The sequence below is a fragment of the Phyllopteryx taeniolatus genome, chromosome 18 (assembly GCF_024500385.1).
Source record: "Phyllopteryx taeniolatus isolate TA_2022b chromosome 18, UOR_Ptae_1.2, whole genome shotgun sequence".
Taxonomy (NCBI): Eukaryota; Metazoa; Chordata; class Actinopteri; order Syngnathiformes; family Syngnathidae; genus Phyllopteryx; species Phyllopteryx taeniolatus.
Genome location: NC_084519.1, coordinates 6,102,587 through 6,129,020, shown reverse-complemented (window position 1 = coordinate 6,129,020; position 26,434 = coordinate 6,102,587). Strand labels below are relative to the sequence as shown.

At 40.2% G+C, this 26,434-nt stretch overlaps 1 protein-coding gene across 13 annotated transcripts in view; it reads left to right on the top strand.

The window, feature by feature from the left end:
- nrxn3b (neurexin 3b) overlaps nucleotides 1-26,434 on the top strand; it is a 290,616-nt gene that overhangs the window by 10,448 nt on the left and 253,734 nt on the right. For 12 of the 13 annotated variants that reach the window (XR_009785543.1, XR_009785542.1, XR_009785544.1 and 9 more), the window contains exons 3-5: nucleotides 2,777-2,791; nucleotides 3,328-3,354; nucleotides 4,760-4,771. Coding sequence is in view for 10 of the 13 variants with exons in the window: in XM_061754823.1 (XP_061610807.1) it covers nucleotides 2,777-2,791; nucleotides 3,328-3,354; nucleotides 4,760-4,771 (54 nt within the window). In the remaining 3 variants the exon portion in view is untranslated. The remainder of the gene's footprint in view (nucleotides 1-2,776; nucleotides 2,792-3,327; nucleotides 3,355-4,759; nucleotides 4,772-26,434) is intronic. The other variant, XM_061754814.1, reaches the window with a different exon arrangement.

Sequence of the window (26,434 nt, the reverse complement as noted above, 5' to 3'; positions counted from 1 at the left end):
GCATACATGCAAAAAAAAAGAAAGAAAGAAAGAAAGAAAAGCGACGGCTGCTCGTTCAAGCGTAGGCATTCATTTGTGCTGAGTACCACCGTGTTCTAAAGCCGGAGCGGCGCTGTCGTCCTTCAGCTGGCCTTCGTCTCCCCACCCCCTACAGCCACAATTTCTCCTGCCCTTTCCTTTGCCAATGTCATCCTTCTAACGTGGGAGGAAGAGTAGCAGCCATTTTGAACTCCCCAGCGGAGACAGGAAAACAAATCTCACTTCACTAGCCACTTCTACACACATTTGTCTTGATGTGCCGCCTTTTGAAAGTCTACCATTCATTCAGTTCTGTTTAAGACTTCTTTACATGCCCTAATGACGTCAATTAGAGTAAAATCAATGGATTGAAATGATCCTCTAACATACAGTGGTGTGATGGAATACTGGGAGAGTGGTTAGGACATTCACTTCACAGTTCCAAGGTTCAAAGAGGTTAGCATCCGGGATCTGGTCTTCCTGTGTGCAGTTTGCATGTTATCCCCGCCCTGTTTTCTCCAGTTACTCCGGCTTCCTCCCACATTCCCAAAATATGCTTCTTAGGTCAACTGAAGGATCTAGGCTCTATTTTGATAGACAGTGCAGGGTGTAAATGCCGGCAGATTTGGATTTTCGTCCAAGCGTGACGCTAATTAGGCCGTTTGGCAGACTGTTCTGCTCAACGCTGGACGTTCCAGTACAGCGAGGGTGTGTCCTTGGAGATGTGCTGGGCGGAGTGAAAGTTGGGTGGCAGAAAGCAGGCCTAAGCTTGCGCCTGCTCAGACAACCTTTAAATGTCGGCATGAGCTAGACTGCTGTTTTAAGGCAAATTTGTTGAATTTGATTGGGCACAAGCACGGACATATTATTATTATTATTATTATGCATCCATCCATCCATTTTCTGAGCCGGCTATCCTCACTAGGGTCGCAGGGCGTGCTGGAGCCTATCCCAGCTGTCATCGGGCAGGAGGCGGGGTACACCCTGAACTTGTTGCCAGCCAATCGCAGGGCACATACAAACAAACAACCATTCGCACTCACATGCACACCTACGGATAATTTAGAGTCTTCAATTAACCTCCCATGCATGTTTTAGGGATGTGGGAGGAAACGAGAGTGCCTGGAGAAAACCCACGCAGGCACGTGGAGAACATGCAAACTCCACACAGGCGGTGCCGGGGAGTGAACCCTAGTCCTCAGAACTGTGAGGCAGATGTGCTACCCAGTCGCCCACCGTGCCGCCTATTATTATCCATCCATCCATCCATTTTCTGAGCCGCTTCTCCTCAGTAGGGTCGCGGGCGTGCTGGAGCCTATCCCAGCTGTCATCGGGCAGGAGGCGGGGTACACCCTGAACTGGTTGCCAGCCAATCGCAGGGCACATAGAAACAAACAACCATTCGCACTCACAGTCATGCCTACGGGCAATTTAGAGTCTCCAATTAATGCATGTTTTTGGGATGTGGGAGGAAACCGGAGTGCCCGTAGAAAACCCACGCAGGCACGGGGAGAACATGCAAACTCCACACAGGCGGGGCCGGGAATTGAACCCGGGTCCTCAGAACTGTGAGGCTGACGCTCTAACCAGTGGGCCACCGTGCCGCCCCTATTATTATTATTATTATTATTATTATTATTATTATTATTATTATTATTATTATTATTATTATTATTATTATTATTATTATTCATCCATCCATCCATTTTCTTTACCGCTTAGCCTCACTAGGGTCACGGGCTGCTGGAGCCTATCCCAGCTATCTTTGGGCGGGAGGCGGGGTACACCTTTAACCGGTCGCCAGCAAATTGCAGAATTATTATTATTATTATTAAAGAACTTTTAAATCCCAATGTGCAACAGAGACAAAAGCAGTACATATTTACTGAAATGTGTAATTTAATAACTTTAACTTAATATATTGATTAAGTTAAAAATGCACACTGCAATATATTTTCTGTACACCAACTGCAACTGTCCTGTTCCTATATTAGGGACTTTTAACATAATTAACTTGAATTCTCTTTATCAGACATTATTGCTGTTTTTATATTCCCATATTTATTTTAGTATGTTTTGAAACCCAGCATCAACATTTGATGACTGGCATCAGGCACACTCTAATTTCTTTATAAGCACAAGGAGTCATCCATAGGTGAGTTCCTACAAAAAAAAAAAAAAAAAAAACCTGCCACACTGTAGATTCTAATGTGCAGCTAATTTTCTCTTTGCTGTCGTTACCATTTAACATGTGAGCATTCCCCTGAAAGACCCCATTGGAAGTTGAATTTGTGTCAAAAATAGAAGAGGTTGCAAAGACCATTGAGGGTAAAAACTCTGAAAAGAGAGCATTTTGAGATCCAAAAAACTCACAGTACCATAAATCCTCATGCGTGGATTTATGTTTTGTGTAAGTGTGAGGCACCCTGCGTGGCGTGGGTGCAGGATGTTATGTTATTCTTTCAATATTCTAATTTTTATGAGTTCTTTGCCAAATGTCTAATATCAATCTGGCTCCCTTAGCAGATGGGACAGATTAAACTTCTTCTCTCCACAGCAGATTTCAACTGAAGTAGTCTTTTTGATCATGCATGTCAAGGGGCAGCTCTTTGCTCTTTACATGAAAACTAACTCTTGAGTGGTGGGGTCCTTTTTAGCTTTTGCATGCTAGCCTCACATGCAAAATAATGCTGAAGTGTGTTGCTAATTGAGAAATTCTTTTCTCTCTCCTTTTTATCTTTTGGGAACTCTACAACAGTCCATAGAATCCCAGGTGAGTCTAAAGACAGTCTCCTTTATTTCAGAGTTGTGTGTTATTTATTTTAAAATTTTAAAGTATTCGAGACAATCATTATCACCCTTTACCAATTTTTACAATAACTATACTTCCTGCATCACAATACTGTGCAAAGGTCTTGCTTGTTGTCTTAAGCTTTTAAAAAGCAACATTTTTATAGGTTTGAGGGAGTTCCATCTATTGTGCAAGAGTAGACAGTAAACACAGATTTTTTTTTTTCATTCATTATTATAATTATCATTTTTTTGCATAAAGAAGGAGACTGAGAAACATTTGGTGGTTAGAACTTAAGAGTGTGGCGGCCCAAGGCTTTTGCACGGTGATCTTTGTTCACCTATCGTGCTGCTCAATCTCTATATTAATCAAAAAAAGCTTTCAAATGCACTCTGGAAAGCTTTTAATTTGGTTGTCATGGTTTGCTATCCTGCAAATCATGCATAATGACAATACACGTTGTATTGGTGTGCTCTTTGTGATTTCTCTTTGTTGTTTGTCTGATGTTTCTATTCAAGGCCTCGCACACCTGAAGGCAGAGCAAGGTACTCTTCCCTTTCTTTGTTCATCTCACTTAGTTGTTTGTTCTCTCCACCTGACTTGGTTTTGGGGCACAATTTTACGCTGCGTGCCTTCACTACCTGTCTGTGTGCATTTGTTGCAATGTTTTGGGTTGGGGGGGTGTTTTTGTGTGTGTGTGTTTGTGCTAGGGGAGGGTGCATGTCAGCATGGTATGATCTCATCTCACCTTAGTCTTACCCAGTTTTACGTGTATTACATAACTGTGTGCACTGCTGCCTAGTGAACATGCAAGTGACTAAAATGTTCTTACCTGACCTTTGCTGTGAGGGATCTTAGAAAAAGAAGTCATAGATTTTGGTGCTGTTCGCCAGTTTTGATAAAAGGGACAACTGCTTTAAAACCAGTGTGTTGCTAACGGAGCTTTCTGAGGTGGTTTTCATCTTTACATCACATTTTTCTCCCTGGGCTCTTCAAATTTTGTCATTACAAAAATGATTTTACTTTACCTAAGGTGCACTATTCTTGTTAAGGATTTTGTTATGCATTTCTGGCTGCTACTGGGCGCTCAGAAAACCAATTTTGTTCCTAGCATGGAAGCATTTTGATAGGAATAGCAAAAATCTTGAATCTTTTTAGGTGAGTGTTTGGTAAAATAATTGAAAAAGGAAAATTTAGACATACAGTTTATGTTTTCAATTTAACAAACAGAGACCAGTGGTTTTGTTTTCACTCATGACAATAATTTAAATAATTACAATAATTGTAAGAATGCAAGTCATTTACTAATCTAGAGCAATCTCAATGTTAGCATCAAAACTAGCACTAACATGAGACGTTCTGGGTCACCGGCCAGTATTTTTGACCACTAAAGTAGGCCACTGGGGTTGCCATGCCAACGGCAAAGACACTATTCTACTTGTTACAAGCCAGTATGACATCCCAGTGTTTTTCTTTTTTTTTTTTTGGCAGATACTGTATTTGTTGACTGAATTTATGCTTATTGTTGCATTAATGTCACCATTTTCCAAACTATGGCTTATATAGGGCTTGAATAAGTTATTAAATATTTAGTACATTTGTTTTTGGTTTTTGGTCCAGAGATAATTTGACAATTTGGCCAGAAAACATCAATCCCTGCATTGGTTTGCAGAGTGCTTAATTTGAATGTGACAGTCTTAACAGTGGGAGGAAGGAAAGCGAACCAAAGGGGTCAAGAGGGTTAACCTTAACCATAATTCTTGCATTTAGTTTTCATTTTGTCATGTCATTTGCACGATTGTCTGCTGTTATGCATGAAAGTGTAAGCTGACATTGTTGAGGCCGAATCTAAACTAACCACGGCGTGTTATAACTTTCTTGCTGCCTCCACCTGGGATGACCCTGTGCTTTCCTTTCTCTCTCCGGACCCCTTCTCTCTACAATCTATAGGTAGAAACAAAGGTACAGCAGCTCCTTTTTCTACTGCCTTACTGCGCTTCAATAGTGTGTGTGTGTTTGCTTTAGTGGGTCTGCTGCCAGTGGTCAATCATTCATTATGTATGTGTTCATTAAACTTGTTCATGTCCTTGTCTGTGCCATATGTATGGCAGAGACTGTGAAAATCGGGAGACTGGATGTTTCCCTGCTAATGAGCAAGTCGCGTGTCTACTGTTGCGTGACAGATGAGTGATTGAGCTGAGACTGGAGATGGAAAAGAAATATGATCTAAGCGCTGCATGCGCTAGAGGAAAGACCTTAATTATTGCTGTTTAACAAAAAATGATGAGCGTCTGCTCTAATGTGGATCACTCACTGTCTTTGGAAGCAGTGACTATTAATGACAGTGAGAAGATGCATTTGTGTGTACCTGAACGTTAATCAATGCGAGTGCCTAAATGGATGCGACAGCTCGTTTCCAGGCGAAAAGAAGTTGATTGGTAAATTAGACCTGACATTTGGCTGCATCTGTGTATTGCAACGATGCGGTCATCATTTGTGACTCACTGCTCGTGTGTGATCATGTGCGTGTCTCCTTGAGCTCCATGTTGGAGACCCTTTTGGTATGCCCGGCAAACGTTTTCATGCATGCCACACTGTGTTGTATGGGTGACATGTTTTCCACTTGGAGTCCATGGAGAGTTCCCGTTTACTCCTTTTTTCCAAGCACACGCAAACACGGTACATTAGGAGTTCCTAATTAATGATCTATCGAAAAGTGCACCTCATTATCTCAGTCGCTGTGCAAAACTTGCAGGACTTGATGCATAACTTTATATTGATTGCCCAAAAGAAATACTGTGTTGTGACAATTTAAAATTTTGCCTTCCATAATAGTCACATATCTCTGTTAGTGCGAATATACAGTACATAACATGGCACATGGTTAGAAAGCACAGCAGATGTGCAAACCAAACTGAGCTGATGGCAAGAACTAGATGGCCTATGTGTAGACACGTGGGGGGAAAAAAAAGACAAATCTCAAACAAGGAGAAAAGAAGACCAGTATTTGCATGTCAACTTCTTATCTTCATTTAGAGGTGTGTAATGGCAACTCTGGGGGTTTACATTCATTTGAGTTTTGTTCCCATTGTTGAGCGGGAACTAACTTAATGGAATTAGTCGCAGTGGAGAATAAAATTCACCACATGGACTTTATTGGAGTGTGTAATCACCTTAAAACAAGGTCATATTTGTAAAAATTGAAGATAACACACGAATAAAATGTACAGTTTATAGTGATCTATTTCTTTCTAGTGGCAGACAGAGAAAGCGATCTGCCATTGTGACTTTGCCTTGCAATGGAGCCAAGTCCTTTCATGAGAAACTGTTGGGTAGGAAAAAATCTAATGCTAGTGCAACAAATCTTTGGACTAAGAATGTCTTTTTTTTTTTTTTTACTACTGTAGCAAATTCACAGAGTCTTAAATGAAAATCAAAGTCTCTATGCAAAGTGACAAAGACCTTGACTGCTTCATCTTCATCACTTGCCTGCCTCTGTATTTTAGTTGGTCTGCATCCTCCTCCTTTTCCTCCTCTTCATTGTTTGTTCAAGTGTTTCTATGAACTGTGGTGATCACGAACACCAGCAGCGTTCAAGATGGGAGGACAAAGCAGACTGACTGTCAGGACTCAGTCACATTGGAGAACAGCTTTTAACAAACAAAAAAAAATATTCCAAACATCATGAACCTTTCTACTAGAATGAAGATGTTAATCATTGGTATTAAAGCACAGATATTATTGAAGCTGCAAAGATAAAGAAACTAAATAGACATTCACAAACACTAATCTCTCGAGTCCTAACAAAATGACTGTGATCATGACTGTGTCCCCTTATGGCCAGTCACTGATGCATTACAACGCCGTATGAAATTATCAGGTATAGTTGTAGAACACTCTGTTCATACAGCTTGGCAGCGGCCGACTGTATCTCACTTCATATCCAGAAACGTCATTTTTGTTGTCAAAGATCATGTATCATTCTTGATTGGCCATTACATCTGCAATTTGTGATGGTCACCTGTGGTTTAAATTTTGAATCACAGCAAAAGTATTAGCTGACGGCCGGCCTCTCATGAAAACTACTTATGCACAACAGTTGTGTTGCGTTCGGTAGCATCGCTCCATTTACGTTAGGCCTTTGTCTTACACGTCTGTGCTTTTTGTCCTTCATAAGGCAAGGTAAAAGCAGACTCACGATGTCCTCAAGGTTCATTTTGTTTTGCATCTTTGCAGAGAGAATGGAAAAACAAGTCTCGCTACTTTGAATTACACATTGGGATTCATGGCACCAGGTGGCATTTATTCGGTTTGGCATGTGTTGCTTGCACTTTTGGGAAAGAACTATTAATGGCCAGAAGCTAAACCTGAAATTGAGTTCAACTTGTCTCCTCATTACTCGATCAAAAACTAGCCCGGAATTGTGGAGTTGGAATCGGAAGTTGCTGAAATTGAGGCTATTGGTCAAATTGATTTCAGTCAGGACCAGCTGCTCCTCACGCACGATCAGCAAATACAAGTACATAAATGAAAAAGTCCCTCTAGACCTGTGGCTTTTCTGCTTGTTTCTAAAAGAAACACATCTAACCTGAGTAAACCTTGACATTGTTACAAGCCACAACCTAAATTGTTCTGGTTTTTGCCCAAAGGGTAAAAGTTTACGAGAGTGCGACACTGTGTGAAGTACTGTTGCTGTGTTTTTTTCACAAGGAGTATGTTTTCACAAGAATCTAATGTGAAACTTTAAAATCTGCAAGTAAATTCACCCCTGTTAAGATTTAAACCAAACAAGTGAAGATGCGCATAGCAGCCAGCCAGTGGGCTCCTACCGAGTTAGCTGTTGTTAGTAGGTAACATTAGCAGTCGACCTCAGGGCTTGGACTTATCTTTCTCTGCAGCCTTCACGAATGACTGTATCATGTAAACCTTTTGTGGTATTTCCAATTTGAATGTACAGTACCAGTGTACGGTATACCCTAACAGAAACTTTGATGCCGTTGTGTCTAAACAAAGAGCCAAGCTATATTGATTTTCTCATATTTGCCGGCGGCACGGTGACCGACTGGTTAGCACATCCGCCTCACAGTTCTGAGGACCGGGGTTCAATGTTTACATGTTCTCCCCGTGCCTCCGTGGGTTTTCTCCGGTTACTCCGGTTATTCCGGTTTCCTCCCACATCCCAAAAACATGCAGGGTAGGTTAATTGAAGACTCTAAATTGCCCGTAGGTGTGAATGTGAGTGCGAATGTTTGTTTGTTTATATGTGCCCTGCGATTGGCTGGTGACCATTTCGGGGTGTACTCCGCCTCTTGCCCGAAGATAGCTGGGATAGGCTCCAGTAGCCCCCACCCTAGTGAGGAGAAGCGGAATGGAATATGAGTGAATGAGTGCATTTTGCCATTTCAGCATTCATTTCTGCCATTTCTTTTAATTTTGTCTTCATTCAAATTATTGTCTCTTCCCTGTGTTTCCTCTTAAGGCCTTTTAATACTCCCGCTTGCGCGGCCGACAACGCCTGCATTGCATCACGTGACCGACGTATTGGCCTGCAAGGCCCCTCTGCGTCGCTTGACGCGCACACGGCAAAAATTGTTGCTGCGCGTAGAACGCCGCGGAGATAGTCTCTCGCGATTGGTCCGTTTTAGTCACATGCCGTGATGACGTACTCGGTGTGCCCCTTGGTTCTACATACCATCTACGCCGCTGCCTTCTTGATCGATTTAAATGTATCATCTGGTCATCTAGGTCCATTTGTTCTAGCAGACACTGTTCCACGATCACCATTCTTGTTGCTTTGTTCCTTGTTACTGAAAGGAAAGTAAAAACGGCTACCGGAAATGGCCCAAAAAAATGCAGAGGAAAGTCCACCCTGTGCTGTCCTAGCCAATACCAGCCATAGCGACACCCCCGACTAGGAGGTGAACCGCAGAACATTTTCAAAACTGCGCGCGTGGGTTGCGCTCGAGTATAAAGGCAAGGTACGCGCAGGATAGCCGCAGTGACGTCAGCGCGGTCACAGCCCGCGCGAGTATAAAGAAGCCATTAGGCATTAAGTTCAGACAGCCCAGTAAGTTAAATGCACAATTCATCTCCTCTGTCACAGATTCACCAGTTCCAGCCTGACCATTGTTTGCCCTTGCACCCCCCTCCATTCCATCTTTCTTTTTTCCTCTCTTCACTCCTCCCCCACAGCTCTCTGCTACTGACCTCCGGGATCAACCGAGCAAAATGATTCTCACTTTTTCACGGATCATATAGTGCGTCAACAGTTACGTAATGGCGACAGGGAGACAGGGCCCACATGAATATGTAAACAACATATTTTCTTTATTCGCACTAATGCTGCTTCTGACCTAAAGAATCTTTCTGGGTAATCATGGCACTAAATAGTAAATGTGTTTACTTGGATATATTTGAAGTATTATTATTGGTTTATCTGAATGTGTACTAGTAATCTAATGCTACAGCAGTGTACTGTAAGTGTGAAAGGAAAACACAACAAACAAAGACCTCCTGCTTTACTAAAAATTATCCTACCTACTATCCAATTGCATTCATTTTACTGCTCAATTAGTCATATCAGCATCATTTAAAAAAAAAAAAAAAAAAAAGTTTCTTTAGTCAGCAAAAGGGCGCATTCTGCACTCTTAGTACACAGAAAAAAAGACATTTAGTTGAAAACTGGAATGCTGTGTGTTGTTTGAGAGATGCCTGAGACCTTATGAATAGGATTTATGCAAAGAAGTAGGTTAAAATGTGTCTCGAAGGGCTGCATACAAGTGAGCGAGTGCAGGAAAGGCTTCGGAATATGTGGAGAGTGTGTGTGTGCAGTGTGTGTTGGGGTGATATGGAGAATTTATGGCTGCAGCCATGCATATATGTTCACACCAGGAAGAAATTAAACAAACATGGCAGCAGATTGGAGCGACATGCAGTTAACGCTGTTGGAACATGACATACGCTCCTCTTCTTTTCCTCTTTGCTTCGTCCATTTTCTCAGTCAACCCTTGTTACACTCTCCAAGGAGGTTCATCTTTTTGCCACATTCTGGTTATTTAAGTATGCGCTTTGAAGACTTTCAGTTTAAACATAACATGTTCTCCCTGACTTTTCCAGCATTCCCTCTCTCACTGACCCAATATGCTATAGACTCCATATGCATAACAGTTACCTGTCCATTGCCAACTGGAATATCGGCTCATTCATAACATTAAACATATCGGCTCATTCATGACACTAAACACAGCTCCATAAATTTTCGCTTTCACAAAAACATATACTCTAATACATTTTTACTCGAGACTAGTGATTGTTAAAGTGTGGTATAAGCACCTCTAGTCGTAGTTGGGCTCTTTCTAGTGGTGGGTGAGAGAATTGCTGAGTTAAATACAAAAAAATACAACATTGAAAACAAGAAATACAGTCAAACTTATTAGAGTAAAGTTTGAAGTTATGTAGGACATTTTTCTTGTATTTTTCAAGTACATTACATACAGTTCAGTTGTATTTAACCTTTAAGTACAGTATACTGCATTTGCATTTAATTATTATTTAACTCTGATTAAAAAAAAAATATTATTTAATGCATTTTAATTGAATAGGACAGTTTTTTTTTTCTTTTCCCGTATTTAAGCATAGTGTTAATGTTCATACAGTGCATAATGTTACACTGGCTTACGATTAAATATTCTTTTTAGGAAGAAAAGCTGTCTTGTTTTGAACACTTAGGCCTACTACCTACTGCATTTTAATGTTGGTCGTTATGGTGGTACTTGGAGAGCTAAGCATTTTTTGAAGTGGTATTTGGTGTAAAAAGTTTGTGAATCACTGCCCTAGACATTATGGTATTGTCTTGCATTTTTATGTTTTGATATTCTAAAGTGAACATATTGTATGCAGGTTTTCTGTTCGTGTAATAATGGCTTTTTTTTTTTTTTTCCCCCCAAGCTTCCTCTCAGATTGTAACTATAAATTGCAAGGTAAAATATGTTTCCACAAAGCTGACAAAGTCATTGCCATTTTAGTTCAACATGAATAAATATTTAATGGCGAATTTAGCCAAATGATTTCAGCAAAAGTATTACTTTGTCATTGTCATTTGCTCAAAGCATTATGTTCATAATCCAAAGATGTCTGCACTTGGTTCACACAAAAACTTATTGCTCGTCTTGAATACAAAGGGAATGCGGGAGGCGTGGTCTAAAGTGAAAATACGCAGTTTGAAGGACAGCTCTGGCAGAGATTTTTTTTGTTTGGGTACTTTCATTCAACACGACTTGCCTTTATAATATGCTAATAACATATTTGCCAAATTTTAATAATTGCATTCGTGCCTATTTTATGCTGAACGGCTGATCGGCTTTGTCATTATTTGCCGATCTGATCAATGACGTCAATGATCAGCTCCGCAAAAGATATTTACTCCGCATCGCCATTGTGTACAGTATATTTGAATCCAACAGCTATTTATTTTTAGCTTTGTCGCATGTCTTTTGACATAGTATTGTAAATATCCCGCCAATAAAGTTATTTAAAAAAACAAAAACATGTCGGCGGTGTGGGACAGACAAAACGTAATGCGTGGATCGGGCTACAAGACAAATTCGGTCTTTCATGATGTCAGACTATTGCAATAAAATCTTGTGTTCCGTCACCACCGCATCCCGTCTTTTACGATCACTGGGCTTTATCTTGTCAACTCAAACGTGACCGGATAAATTCGTTACCATGGCGACGATGACAACAATGTATCTCGCCGCGTGTATTATAAGAACAAAATGGGGAAAAACGTGTGCTGGTGGTCACCAGTGCTCGGGGGAGGTCTTTAATTCAAGGATTGCTTGAGGTATGTTCACATACTTTTAATACGATACGGCTCGCAAGCAGGCAACAAAATGTCTGCTTATAGGGGAATAGTTGCTAGAGGGGTCAGAAAGGTTGCTAAATATGCCAACAAGAAGACACAAGGGTTATTCTTGACCAGGTCTGGTATCGGTACAAAATTATTGGTAATGTATTATAAATTGTTCCAAACATTATATGAAACATTTATAACCAATTACAAATCATTCAAATTGAATATTTATTTTTTAATTTTTCAGAGCATAGTCATTCACAAGACCTTTTAATTGTTCTGTTTAGAAGTACGCAGTCAATGAATGCTTTTACACACAACTGTGCTTATATACATGCCTACATTAGTTACTATTAGCTCCCTAATTATTGGCAAAGATGGTTATGCAGCAAAGAAACCACAGCATTGTTGTACAGTATTTGTCGCCGCCCTCGATAAATTGGCTGGTTAAGATGATTGATGCCCTATATAGCTTCATTAGATGAAAACTGGAGTGAATTTCCAACCCTAACCCCTTTTAGAATAAGGCGCAGTCAAAGGCACACACTAGCGGGCGAATGCCCTTGCTTTTACTGAGCCATTATGCAGATGATATGTAAATGAAGTCATCCGATTAGATTCCGCTTAGCGTGCGGTACATTGAGGGTTGATAATCAAGCGTTGAGCTGCTTGCTGTCTGTGTGTAGAAACTGTGTGTTGGTTTGCATTGTAACTGTCCAACATTGCCTGGAGTTGCGGCCCATTTGAATTTGGAAGGAGAATGTGTTCTTCATTGAATTCACTCGTTTTCTCGCGATGCAACACTTTTGTTTTGTAATCTTAGTCCCATTTTTTTTAGATCACAAAAATGCCATTTGAACTGGAGTGTGTAGACTTGAGCCAGGGATATCGGTCACTGACTTAGGCTGGAGTTAAAATCAAAGTAAAGTTTGAACAATTTGGTGAGTATGCTGAATGTAATTGTAGATTCTCTGTAGAGAATTTGAAAAATGAAAAGTAAATTATGTGGTTCCCCAGGCTGGCATATTAAGCGTATGAATACTTCTTCATTCCACACGTTAAAGCGTTGTTGTTTTTTTTTACCAGCTGGACTTCTCAACAATCATTTGGCTGAAATTACTTAATTTGATTTCAACCTGCAGCTGCTTTTTTGCCTTGGCTGTTATTGATGATTGCACCTCCACATGACTCAATTACCTTTCCCTGGTCCATTTTCCTCTCTCTCATCATTTTTGTTTTTAAAAAAAAATCTATTTTATTTATCCTTTTATTTGTCTGCATCCAACTAAACTTCCACATGCACGTCATGTGTGTGATGAGCATCCAAAGTATTCATTTACAAACACTTTGCAATTTTTTAGTCAGTCCAGAAAATGAAGTGTATCCCTTAACCCACATTGGCTCACTGCCTGACTGGGTTCCTCTGAGACTTACAAAGCTATTTGATAGTGTTTGATCATCTTCCTTTTGACTGTGTGTGTGTGTGTGTGTTTACCTTTTTCTGATTACTCTCCACTGCTCTACTGACAAAGTCAGAGGCAGGCATAAGGCAATAATTAGCCTTGTAATTGGCCTATCAGTTACTCTGAAATCTGCTGCACCAACACAATCGGTTGCTTGTGTGTGATTTGACCCCGTAGTTTTGATCATGGCAGGTGTAAGCCTTTTATGTGTACTGCAAGTTCATTGATTAAAGCATAGCTGAAGGGAGTGAGTTAAAATATCTTCTTAACAAGGTTACGGTACATGTTTGACATGCGGTTGTCATGTTGAATAGTTTCCTAATCCTGATGCTTCATCGTTTAATATGGTGGTACTTTTCTTAAGAGAATATATGAGTGCAGTGTGCTTTACAGATCTTAAATGAGCAGAATATTGTCATCTCGGCAGGCATCAAGTTAAATGAACGGCAACAAGGGACTCGTAAGTCTCACCAATGACGTTTGCCCATCTGCATATCACCCCAGATTTTCCAGATCTATACTTTAAATATCTAGGAGGGTTTTTACATAAAATGTATTGTATAAATAATACATAATGCGATCAGGGGGCGATTCAATTGATTCTTAAGTCCAATGCGATGCAGATGTTAATTCTGAATTGGTTAATATGGTTCAGTCATAGATTTAAAAAATATTTCTGGGGGGTAATAATGGGACGCTTCAGTGCAGAGCCCGCCGGACGGGAAGTTTAGTGCACATAAAAAATCTTTGTAGTCCGAGTGAGCGATATAGGGCTGTGCCATTTGTACATCCACAATAATACGTGGTACAAAAATATAATATGATATCGCTAACAGTGTTGCCACAGTTACCTTGAAAAATTAACTTTGTTACTTTACTGATTACTTGAGCTTAAAGGTAATTTAGATACTATACTGATTACTTGATTGCAAAGGTAACCCCTAAGTTAGAAAAAAGTTACTTTTTAGTTACTTTCAGCAGCTGCCAAGTGGCAGGAATATCACTTATCCACAGTACAAAAAAAGCATTAGCTTAACTATTACTTGGTAATGTATGCCACACAAGTTACAGAATGATGTCATCAATATGACATATGAACCAATAACTGATGTACTTTTAGATCCAGAAGTCCAGTTGAACCTCCAAAGTTGAGCATTCTAGAAGTGGTACAGTTTGCACCTCAACCAAGATTATCTGTAAAAGTTCAAATTCAACTCTGAGTTCATTGCCAACCAATTCGGCATACAAGATGTCAGCAAATTATGATAACCATAGAACTAGCAATAAGCCTAGCAGCTCAATATGAGCAACGCTATTTATTAAATATCAATGAAATGCCCAAATTAGGCGGCACGGTGGCCGACTGGTTAGAACGTCAGCCTCACAGTTCTGAGGACCCGGGTTCAATCCCTGGCCCCGCCTGTGTGGAGTTTGCATGTGGGTTTTCTCCGGGCACTCTGGTTTCCTCCCACATCCCAAAAACATGCATGCATTGGAGACTCTAAATTGCCCGTAGGCGTGACTGTGACTGCGAATGGTTGTTTGTTTCTATGTGCCCTGCGATTGGCTGGCAACCAGTTCAGGGTGTACCCCGCCTCCTGCCCGATGACAGCTGGGATAGGCTCCAGCACGCCCGCGACCCTAGTGAGGAGAAGCGGCTCAGAAAATGGATGGATGGATGCCCAAATTAATTTAATCAAGCAGGTGCCATGTTGAATCTTTTCACATATTGTCTTGCAGTATACTGTATATTATTATGTAGAAGTTGAGTGTGAAAGGTCCTTACTGGGAGCTACATTGTATACTGTCTAGTTAAAACTATAGGATATGGTGACTGTTTATGGGTGATAAACTAGAGCCACTAAGGAGTCATTCTTGTGGCTAATCAATATCTCTTTTGGGCATGACGTGTACTTATTCAGCCAAGCATCAAGTGGGGCAGTGGGGATGGATGATGAGGCCTAAGGCGTGTACTTAGTTCAAGAAGAAAGATGTGTGTCCAGTGACATGGATGAGATGAAACAAGTAGGTGGTACACCAGTTGGGGATTACGTTCCTCGACCACTACCTCACACGCCCGCTTGGTGAGAACATTCCTGACCTTCTATTCGCTCTCATATAGACACCATGAGCTCAGATGGGTTAACATGTCTATGATCTGTGTGTCTTTGAACACGAATATGACATTTGCAGAGATGTTGCTCCCCCCTGTGTGAGGACCTTAATGAATTATGAAACATATTTGCTTTTTAGCAGATCAGCAGAAGAAGTGATGCCACGGCCAAAGTCACATCCTTCATGCATAAGTGCTCCACTTTGTCATAGCCAGCAGCCCGCCACATCTGCATCTGATTGCTTCCCCGCTTTCTTCATTTCTATCTGTCTTCATCGCCCCCTCTCAATCTTTATTCTCATTAGACTCATTAGCTTATTCTGCATAGACGAAGTGAGAGCAAAATAGGCGGTGTCTTGATTGTTCACAAGGCAAACCAAGTGATCTAAACATTCATGCTCAGGTGTTTCAAAAAGAGATTTCCTGATGCATCGCAAATGTGTTTCTGGAGTTCAATTAAAGAAGGGAAACTCATTATATAGCTTAATTATATACGGTGAAATATTGCATGACTTTATTTTTAACATCATTTTGATGATAATAGCTTTTACCTAATGGAGACCAAACAAAGACATTAATCTAAAAAAATGAAACGATCAGAATCAGAATCATCTTTATTTGCCAAGTATGTCCAAAAACACATTAGGAATTTGTCTACGGTAGTTGGAGCCGCTCTAGTACGACAACAATCAATTGACAGAGAACACTTTTGAGACATAAAGACATTGAGAAAAACAGTCACTGAGCAATAAAGGGTTGCTAGTTATCTGGTAATGCCAGTACAATTTATTATTTTTTTGACAATTGTGCAAAAAGATGCAGAGTCCTCGAGCACTTAGAGCAGTTCGAATGACTAATCTCGCAATAGTCCGGTGCTATGACCATTGTACAAAGGGCGCAGAGACTTCAAGGAATGTACGCAGTTTAAAGTGATGAGTAGTACGATAATCTGGGACAATGTTGATTGTGCAAATGTTGCAGATACTCCTCAGTCAGTGTGCAAATGGGGCAGATGCTACTCTGGCATGAGTGGCCAGTATTGGTCAACAACAGATATGCAAATAGTGCAGCGTGGCGAGACTACTACAGTGAGTGCATGAGTAATATATAATTGGCCCGACAGAAATGTGACAACAAACTCAGACAAAAAAAATGCCAGCATGTTGCAATGGAATTGTAGGTTTAAGAAGTTGATTGCAAGAGGGAAGAAGCTGTTGGAATGTCTGCTAGTTCTAGTTTGCATTGATCGGTAGCGCCTACCTGAGGGAAGGAGCCGGAAGAGCCGGTGAGCGGGATGTTTAGGGTCCGATGCATACGAAACAATCTGCATTATTCAAATATAGAAATTGGAGAGGAATTCACCTTCTTAAAAGTATTTTCCTGTTTTCAATGGGTTTGTATCAGTCAGATTTTGTGTGCGTGTGTGTGTGCGCGCGCAGGTTGTTGGCGGTAGCCCCAAAAGGAGTTTGGGGGGTAAGCTCAGGAGGTCTCAGACACGGCGTCATCAAGTTTGGACTGACTCTGATTATGTTTGTGTGTGTGTATAAGTATGTAGCTGTCATTTATTTGAAAGTTTAGCTTCATTTTCCCATGCGCTTCATGGCAGTCAGAGGATTTTCAGCTGCAGCAGGGAACTCTTACTGCTCGTGACTTACTGTCACTGATCTGTTGAGCATTAGTTAAAAATGATCAGAAGATAAAATTGAGACGCCCATTATAATTGCAATGGAAAAAAGATGGTTTAAGCTATTAATAAAGGCAATTAGAATCGGTTTTAGGGGAGCATCAATTATTCATGGGAATTCGCTATTGGCAGTTGGGCCTCAGTCCCTATTTCCTGCAAATAGGGCGGCATGGCAGGTTAAAATAATGACACCTGACAGTGACAATTCCACTTTGTCAGATGGCCACTTCACTGCTCCGCCATGCCAAGCCCATACGTTTGTCTTTGAATACTTTCAACATTTGCCATGTTTCCATGTGCTACAGTTCTGCTCAGCTCACCATGTTATGGTTCAGAAGGACAAATCCTGTTCTGACTTGCATTGTCACTGAAGATTTGTAGGCACAATGACTATATAATAGCTGCATCGGCATCTTAAATAGTGCGAAATCATACCAGCGTGGAATAGTTTTACGACTACTAACATAACTCCAGTTTGTTAAGCCTTTAGATACCATATGACCCTGTTTGGTACACAATTGAAATGCAGCCAAAAAGTCCTATAAATATTTTTTTATTTCCCTTTTGACAATGGAATCTTTCCAGCTTGGTGGAAACAGAGCGTTTTACACAGATGGTGATGCTAAGGATCCAGGCCTTTTTACTGTACCATTTTTGGGTATTTGTTATAGGCTTTGTATTTGTGTTTCAGCATGTCCTTCTGCTTAAGGCGCACAGTGAGTGAAGTTAGAGTGTCTCATGGATAAATGATGGGACTGTTTCAGGCACTCACAGGCCTTTGAAACACTAAGTAATTGGTTTTCCTGGCAGAATGAGGCCATGGTCATAGCTTAAAGCCAGTGTAGCTGTGGACTGCTTAAAACCTTTTTGGGTAGACTTGCTACACCAGACACAAAATGGCCACCTATTTAGCATACAGGTTTCCAATAAACAAAATGGATATTAGCTCAGAGGGGAATGCTGTTTTACCAAGTTGACTGACACTTTCCAGGGTTATAAATTAAACTTACATTTTTACTTTAAAATCTTCTTGTACAACCGTATGAATCCCTCGAAACTTGAGAAATGTTACGAAACGTTGATTTAACATTGAATATCTTTCAAGCTTGCGTGACATGGAACACATCTTCACAGCTGGCTGTCACTCCTTGTTTGCCTCCAAAATCTCCACAGCAGGCTTTGCCATCTTTCATTGTACTTTAACAAATATATGCACCAGTCATGTACCTTGGTCTTTGAGCAGAACGGCGCGTGTGTGTGTGTGCGCATGTGTGAACCCAGTATATGTACTAGTGTTGGATGTGCAGCTGCAGTGAAGCTTACTGGTTGCTGCAAAGGCTTGGACAGCCCCAGGCACAAGAAAAGCTTCCAACTGTATATATAGTGGCCTACATGCCACTGACTCTTCAGGGAGACTATCAGCAGGAAATTTCCAAGAATGATGGAGGTTATAGTTGTGAGGGGAATTCGTCAGCAACAAGGGAATCGCCATAACATCTTCTTCATTTTTAATACAATCATCTTTATTGTTTTTCCTTCCAAAAGGCCTCCTCTCATCTGTGTGCAGTCATTCTTCAGCTAAATGAATCCCAACCATCTACGTTACTTCATATTTAATTCTCTCATTCAGGTCATGAGTATTCTGCACATGTGAAAATAAACTATCAAGGTTTAAAAAGCTCTGTCTTCCACCTCTACTCAACAGATTTATACTAGTGCTGCCCTAAAAAAATTAAAAAATGCTATACAAGATTTAAAATTTTGTAGTACGTTCGCCTTGCTCTCAGCTGTTGTGCAAAACAGTTACACAAACTAAAACAACCTGGAAATTGATGTTATGGACAAAGCACGCTGTTAATAGTTTGGTACGCTGGAACCGCTAACACAGTCCATTTTGGGATACATTTAATTTGTTGGGATTTCCAAACCAGACAACTTCCCTAAATATTTTCACATAGCTATGAAATTACGCTGAAATGGTAAATGTTATGCTTTGAGAATAATAATAAAAAAATAACAGGTGAGTGTACTACAACTACAATTTCTTTAACTAACGTTTAATGTTAAATTAACCATTGATCCTAACCCTTCAAAGTGTGCAACAACTACATTGATTGCCCAGCGTCAGTTATCTACTTCATTAAAGAGCCTGTCGACCTAGTTGATTGCCACCAACATCAGCGAAGGCTTGATGTAGGATCTACAGACCTGATCACTAACCCCAATCTCACAGATGTGATCATGGGAATTTCGGCTCTTTTTCGAGAGCTGCTTCTTTAAGCTCAGCTCTGTAAAAAGAGACGGACGGCTCTTTCGGCTCCTGAGTGGCCCCTCAATTGTTTTCGTTACTTCTAAGAATTTATTACCAAGTTATGTGTAAAGTGAATGACTAATTTAAAAAATACATTAGATTGAATATGCATTATTTATATTGCTTTATTAATTCACATATTTAGACTGGTAGGACCATCAGAAAGGTATATTTTTCTGTATTTTTGAACTATTTTAGTAGTATTAACAGTTGCAGATTACGCACTCGCAATTTGATTAACAGCAGGTTCTCTTGCTTGTCTGTTCTCCTACAGAAAAAGAAAAAAAAAATTTTAAAAATGGGGTGGTCGAGGTTTACGTAATAGTTGTTTGTTTTAGTAGGGTTAGGAAATGCACCACCGAACAATGCCGTGATAGGTAGTCAGCTCGTGGCTCTATTTTTGTCTAAATAGCGCTTGATGGCTTTTGCGTTTCAACTCTTCATTTATTTCAAATCATTGACATATATTATTTACTGTGCATTATTTTTTGGTTTAAAATCACATGAGAACAGTCTCAATATTAAGAATCTTGTGCGAAACTGTTCAAGGGGTGACCTCATGCACGCGCAGTACTTGAATACAGTTTCACTATCTTTTAACTGTTCATTGCTGTGCTAATAATGCACATTTTAAGATCTTACTTTCAAGTGCTTGTTCAGTAACTAGAGGTTCTTTTGACATTATTTGACACATTTTAAGTTACTAAATGGAATCATTTGATCCATAGCTTTGCAATTGAGACATTGAGTGAGTCATTAGTCTGCAGCATTTGCTATAAATACTCATGGTACATGCTGCACACTCTTGTCAAGCTACATTGGTTTGAAGTGGTCATCTGAGTTTGCATAAACAATAAGCTGCTGCTTTCATATATTTATTGGACTGTCAACAGCCAGGCACATTTACATTTCTCACATGCTTTTTCTTTTTCAGTTTGCAAAGGGATGAGCTCCTGGCTTAGCGTATCCAGTGGGAAATGTCTAAGCCATGTTCTGAACGTCTTTGTTTTCCACTGTGGACTGCGGAGCCACTGCCAATGCGGGACCATGCTCACATCTAAGCCTAGACACCTGTCTAAAGTTGCCTATTTATAGCGTGGACAGGAGTTTACACCCAAAGCATGCTGCGTCCAGTGGCTGTCCTTCTACTGATGTTGTAAATTAGGATTTCAGGAAATTTGCTTTTTAATTATTGCGAGTAGAGAATAATGTTTTGATACAAAACTGTTGGCCAAAATATACAGTACTTACAGTATATGCTATACCAAACCAAGTTTGTGGTGTAGATATTTATCACCAGATACCGACAAATTATATATAGCTACACAATGAATACATGCCGTTTGCTAATTGTAAGCAATGTATCAACACATTTCAATATCTGGAAGAGTCGTGACAGACATACTGAAAACAAAATTTAAAAAATGAATTCCTTATTAGCGGCACGGTGGTTGACTGGTTAGAGCGTCTGCCTCACATTCCTGAGGAGCGGGGTTCAATCCCCGGACCCGCCTGTGTGGAGTTTGCATGTTCTCCCCGTGCCTGGGTGGGTTTTCTCCGGGCAGTCTGGTTTCCTCCCACATCCCAAAAACATGTGTGGTAGGTTAATTGACAACTCTAAATTGCCCGTAGGTGTGAGTGTGAGTGCGAATGGTTGTTTATTTGTATGTGCCCTGCGATTGGCTGGCAACCAGTTCAGGGTGTACCCCGCCTCCTGCCCGATGATAGCTGGGATAGCCTCTAGCACGTCCGCGACCCTAGTGAGGAGAAGCGGCTGAGAAAATGGATGGATGGATGGATGGATGAATTCATTATTAAACCAACCAATATAAAGGATACTTAAAGATAATAAGTAAATGCAGAAGAACTATGAATAGCTGGTGGAATTCATATTCCTCTGCAGTGCATAACAACCCAAGTATGATTTGTTGCATTTTGTTGCAAATAATTGATCTACATATGCTGTAAAGTTCTTAGCTGTCATGAATCTTTAATGTCATTCAGTTCATTCCCTTAGCAACTATTCCAATTCCTTTTACTCCAGGTTATGGCGCGCACGTAGGTTGTAGATTTAACTGAATTTATTGAAGTGTTTGCAGTTGAAACCACAACTGAGCACAGTCCAATATTAAGCTTTACACATTTCTCGCAGCAGTGCAGCCCCACATTTATGATGAAATATGAACTCTTGAAAAGGCCTCATCCCTGTTTTTCTTTATCCTTCCTGTTGTCTCTGCCCGAATCCTTCCCGGGCCTGCCCTGTGTGTCTGCTTGTAATTGAGTCATTTTCTCCTCCAGCTCGCAGCTGTTTCAAGGTGACCTCCTGTTATTGTTTTTGTTTCTGTGTATTTGTCTCGCCGTCTCGCCAGTGTAATCGTTGCATTTCACACAATCAAATGGGTCACCTGTGGCAGTGGGACATTGTTCCTCACCCAGCATACATTGTTTCACAGTTGGAAATGTTTGCACATAGACAAGAGCGTAATGGATATTCTACACGAATCATGCCTTCTTATGTCTCTCTGTCTTGAACTGATTCGCTGTGTGATTTGGCGCTAATAATACTCAGTCTGAGTATCTCCTCTGTCCCCTCCTCTTCCTCTCCTCTTCAACCTGACACAAAAAAACAACTCAGTTTATTTAAAGCACTAATCTTTGTCTGTTCACGATAGCATCTGTGCTGTGTAGAATTTCAGCACTAAATCAAATAATTTTTTGTCTCATGCCACTTGAGGACAAAAGTGTGAAACAATTGTTGTTGTCACGATGTACAGTTGCCAAAAAATTAAGTGAACCTTGAAATGACCTGGGTTTCTGCATAAATTGGTAATAAAATGGGGTTTGATCTTCATTCAAGTCATAACAATAGATAAACACAGTCTTAAGTGATACCAGACAACAATTATGTTTCCATATGTTTATTGAGCACAGGCAGCAATAACCTGAGTCAAACGTTTTGAGGAATTTTGGACCATTGCTCTTTATAAAACTATTTCAGTTCAGCAATATTTGCTTAATGTCAGGTATAAATTGCTCTCTTGAGGTCATGTCAAGCATCTCATTTGGGTTGAGGTTAGGACTCTGACTGTTCCATTCCAGAAGGTGTATTTTCTTCTTTTGAAGCCATTTGTTTGTTGATTTACGTATGTGCTTTGGGTCATTGCCCTGTTGCATCACCCATCTTCTGTTAAGCTTCAATTGGCAGACAGATGGTTTTAAGTTCTCCTGCAATATGTCTTCATTAATTTATTTTTCCGTCAATTATAGCTATCAATCCAGGCCCTGAGAAACCAAGGCAGTCCCTAACCATGGTTCTCCCCCCTCCACAATACTTCACAGCAGGGCTGAGGTTTTAATAGTGGAGTACTGTTCCTTTTTCTCCCTCTCCATTAGCATTGTATAGTCCTTCCAAAAAGCTCAACTTTGGGTTCATCTGTCCACACAATAGTTCAACATCCCGGTGGACTTTTGCAAACTTCAAACCTGTTGCAGTATTTTTCTCTGGATAGTAATGGTGTCCTTTGTAGTGTCCTCCAATGACATCTATTCTTGTGTTATGTTTAGTGTAGATTTTTTCAACAGATGTTAGCATGTGGCAGATGTTTCTACAATTCTTCTTTATGTGACTGAACATTCTGGGCTGTGCTTTTGTGGTCATCACTTTTATAACTCTTTCCAGATACATGCAAGTTGACAATTTTTAATTTTAGGTCTTCTGAGAGGTTGTCTGTACGAGTTATAGTTCACGGCCGGCAATGCTTCTTATGAATAGAAAAGCAGTGTGTTGTTTTTATAGAGCAGGGCAGCATTAGCCAACACTTCCAATCTCTTCACATTGATTGGACTCTAGGTCGTCTGACTCTTGACTCCGATTAGCTCTTGGAGAAGTCATTAACTTAGGGGTTAACATACAACCCCAATTCCAATGAAGTTGGGACGTTGTGTTAAACATAAATAAAAACAGAATACAATGATTTGCAAATCATGTTCAACCTATATTTAATTGAATACACAACAAAGACTAGATATTTAATGTTCAAACTGATAAACCTGATTTGTTTTTAGCAAATAATCATTAACTTTGAATTTTATGGCTGCAACACTTTCCAAAAAAGCTGGGACAGGGTCATGTTTACCACTGTGTTACATCACCTTTTCTTTGAACAACATTCAATAAACGTCTGGGAACTGAGGACACTAATTGTTGAAGCATTGTAGGTGGAATTCTTTCCCATTCTTGCTTGATGTACAACTTCAGCTGTTCAACAGTCCGGGGTCTCCGTTGTCGTAGTTTACGCTTCATAATGCGCCACACATTTTCAATGGGAGACAGGTCTGGACTGCAGGCAGGCCAGTCTAGTACACGCACTCTTTTACTACGAAGCCACGCTGTTGTAACACGTGCAGAATGTGGTTTGGCATTGTCTTGCTGAAATAAGCAAGGGCGTCTATGAAAAATACGTTGCTTGGATGGCAGCATATGTGTCTCCAAAAACAGTAAGTACCTTTCAGCATTAATGGTGCCTTCACAGATGTGTAAGTTACCCATGCCATTGGCACTAACACAGCCCCATACCATCACAGATTCTGGCTTTTGAACTTTGCGTCCATAACAGTCCGGATGGTTCTTTACCTCTTTGGCCTCTTTGTACACGACGTCCCACAAGTTCCCCAAAAAATTTGAAATGTGGACTCGTCAGACCACAGAACAGATGAGCTCGGCCCAGAGAAGCCGGCGGCGTTTCTGGGTGTTGTTGATAAATGGCTTTTGCTTTGCATAGTAGAGTTTCAAGTTGCACTTACGGCTGTAGCGCTGAACTATATTTACTGACATTGGTTTTCTGAAGTGTTCCTGAGCCCGTGTGGTGATATACTTTACACATTGATGTCGGTTTTTGATGCAGTGCCGCCTGAGGAATCAAAGGTCACGGGCATTCAATGTTGGTTTTTGGCCTTGCCGCTTACATGCAGTGATTTATCCAGATTCTCTGAACCTTTTGATGATGATATGGACCGTAGATGATGAAATCCCTAAATTCCTTGCAATTGTACGTTGAGGAACATTGTCCTTAAACTGTTCGACTATTTTCTCACGCACTCGTTCACAAAGAGGTGAGCCTCGCCCCATCTTTGTTTGTGAATGACTGAGCAATTCAGGGAAGCTCCTTTTATACCCAATCATGGCACCCACCTGTTCCCAATTAGGCTGTTCACCTGTGGGATGTTCCAAACAGGTGTTTGATGAGCATTCCTAAACTTTCCCCGTCTTTTTGCCACCTGTCCCAGCTTTTTTGGAACCTGTTACAGCCATAAAATTCCAAGTGAATGATTATTTGCTAAAAACAATCAAGTTTATCAGTTTGAACATTAAATATCTTGTATTTGTAGTATATTCAATTAAATATAGGTTGAACATGATTTCCAAATCATTGCATGTTGTTTTTATTTATGTTTAACAGAATGTCCCAACTTCATTGGAATTGGGGTTGTACTTTTTCCACCATACACTGTGAATGTATACACAGTGTATGGAGTATCCAATGAAGACATGAAAACATAATTGTTTTAATTCGACATGGTGTGCATTTATGTTTTTATTAAGACATTATATAATACATATGTACCTCCTGTATGCTATATTTCAATATCTGTTTAAATATTAAAATGTAAGTGCACAGTGACTTTCCGATCACCCTGTATTAGTTTAAGATGTGTTTGACTAATGTTATATCTAAAATATCAAATCACATTTTACGGCCAATTTATGTAGAAATCCAGGGGCAGTAATTCCAAAGGGTTTTTTTCAACTGTATGTACGGTATAACTATACGATATTACATTCAAACTGAACTATTCCGGCTCACTACACTACCTATGCAGCAATGTTTTTGGATATGTGAACAAGCTGTTCTAAAATAGCTCACAGCATCTAAGCGTTTAGTTTTACTCTTGATACATTGTGTTTGACACCTCCCAGTCAATCTTTTGTCGCCGTTGTCAGTTGAGTCTTTTTATTTCATGATGTCTTCAAAACGTAAGGATGACAGATTATTGAAGATGTGGAAGTCTTGTGACAGTTACCGATCCCGAGAGATCCACGTGATAGTGAATCATACGCATACGGGTTCTTATAAAGCTTTCAAATCAAGCTGTGAAGACTGACGTGCATTGGAAAACTAGTTTGAAATATTTAGGAATCAGGTATCCTATCAACCCTGCTGTCATTTATTACTATGGTGGGTGTTTTGATCACATGAAATTTTATTTTTGAAAAATTTTAATAAAGTGATACCATGCATTTAGGTCATACACATTGCTTTGAAAACCAATTTCTTCAGTTTAAAGTTTTCGTCCCTTACTGACAGGGCAGTTACTCAGACAGTGTTTTCCTCCCCTACCGGTCAATCAAATTAAATTGCTCGATTGAGATTTTTGTGGTTTCATTCGAAAGCCATGCTAAATTGGCTCAAACGCTCGCTAAATGCTAAAGTGGGAGAACGCAGCTCTTGTTTAATGCTTGGCCTCTGCGATTAATTGTTCAGTAGGCATACTAGACGGCACACTGGCTCTGATCAGAAATAAAAATATTCAGCCACGCAGAAGAGAGTGCTTACATTTTTAAAATGTTTTTTTAAAATTTCACCTCAACTCTCAACTTCATTTCTCAAGCCCTTAAAAAAACAACTGTACCTGTAAGTGCTGTAGATAATAGATCAAACATAATACACAAATAATATTAACAACAATAACAAATAAATAGAATTTATTTTCTAATTAAAATATACTCCTTTAGAAACAAACTCCTGCAGCACCTCCTGTGTGCCTTTGACTAAACTGTCAAAGTCCTTGCCTCCTCACCAGAATAAGAATCGGTAAAATTGTTGTCCATTATGTGCATTATCAGTCATATGACCCGATTCGTTCACTGACTTGTTGATGCATGGTCAGGTGCATTATAATGTTGGATGGAGTGGAAGTAGAGGTGCTTGGACTTGTTTTAGTTTACTGGTGAAAAGTGCCCTAAAGCATCAATTATATTAATACAACTCTATATGCAGGTCTTTATGCACTTAGCTGGGTACTGTATAGTAAATAGAGATGTGCATTTGACTGCATTTCCTTGATTGACGATGCGGAAGATTCTGTCGAGAGCTAACTCAAACCTTTTTTGAGCCAAGGCACCCATTTTACCAAGAGAAA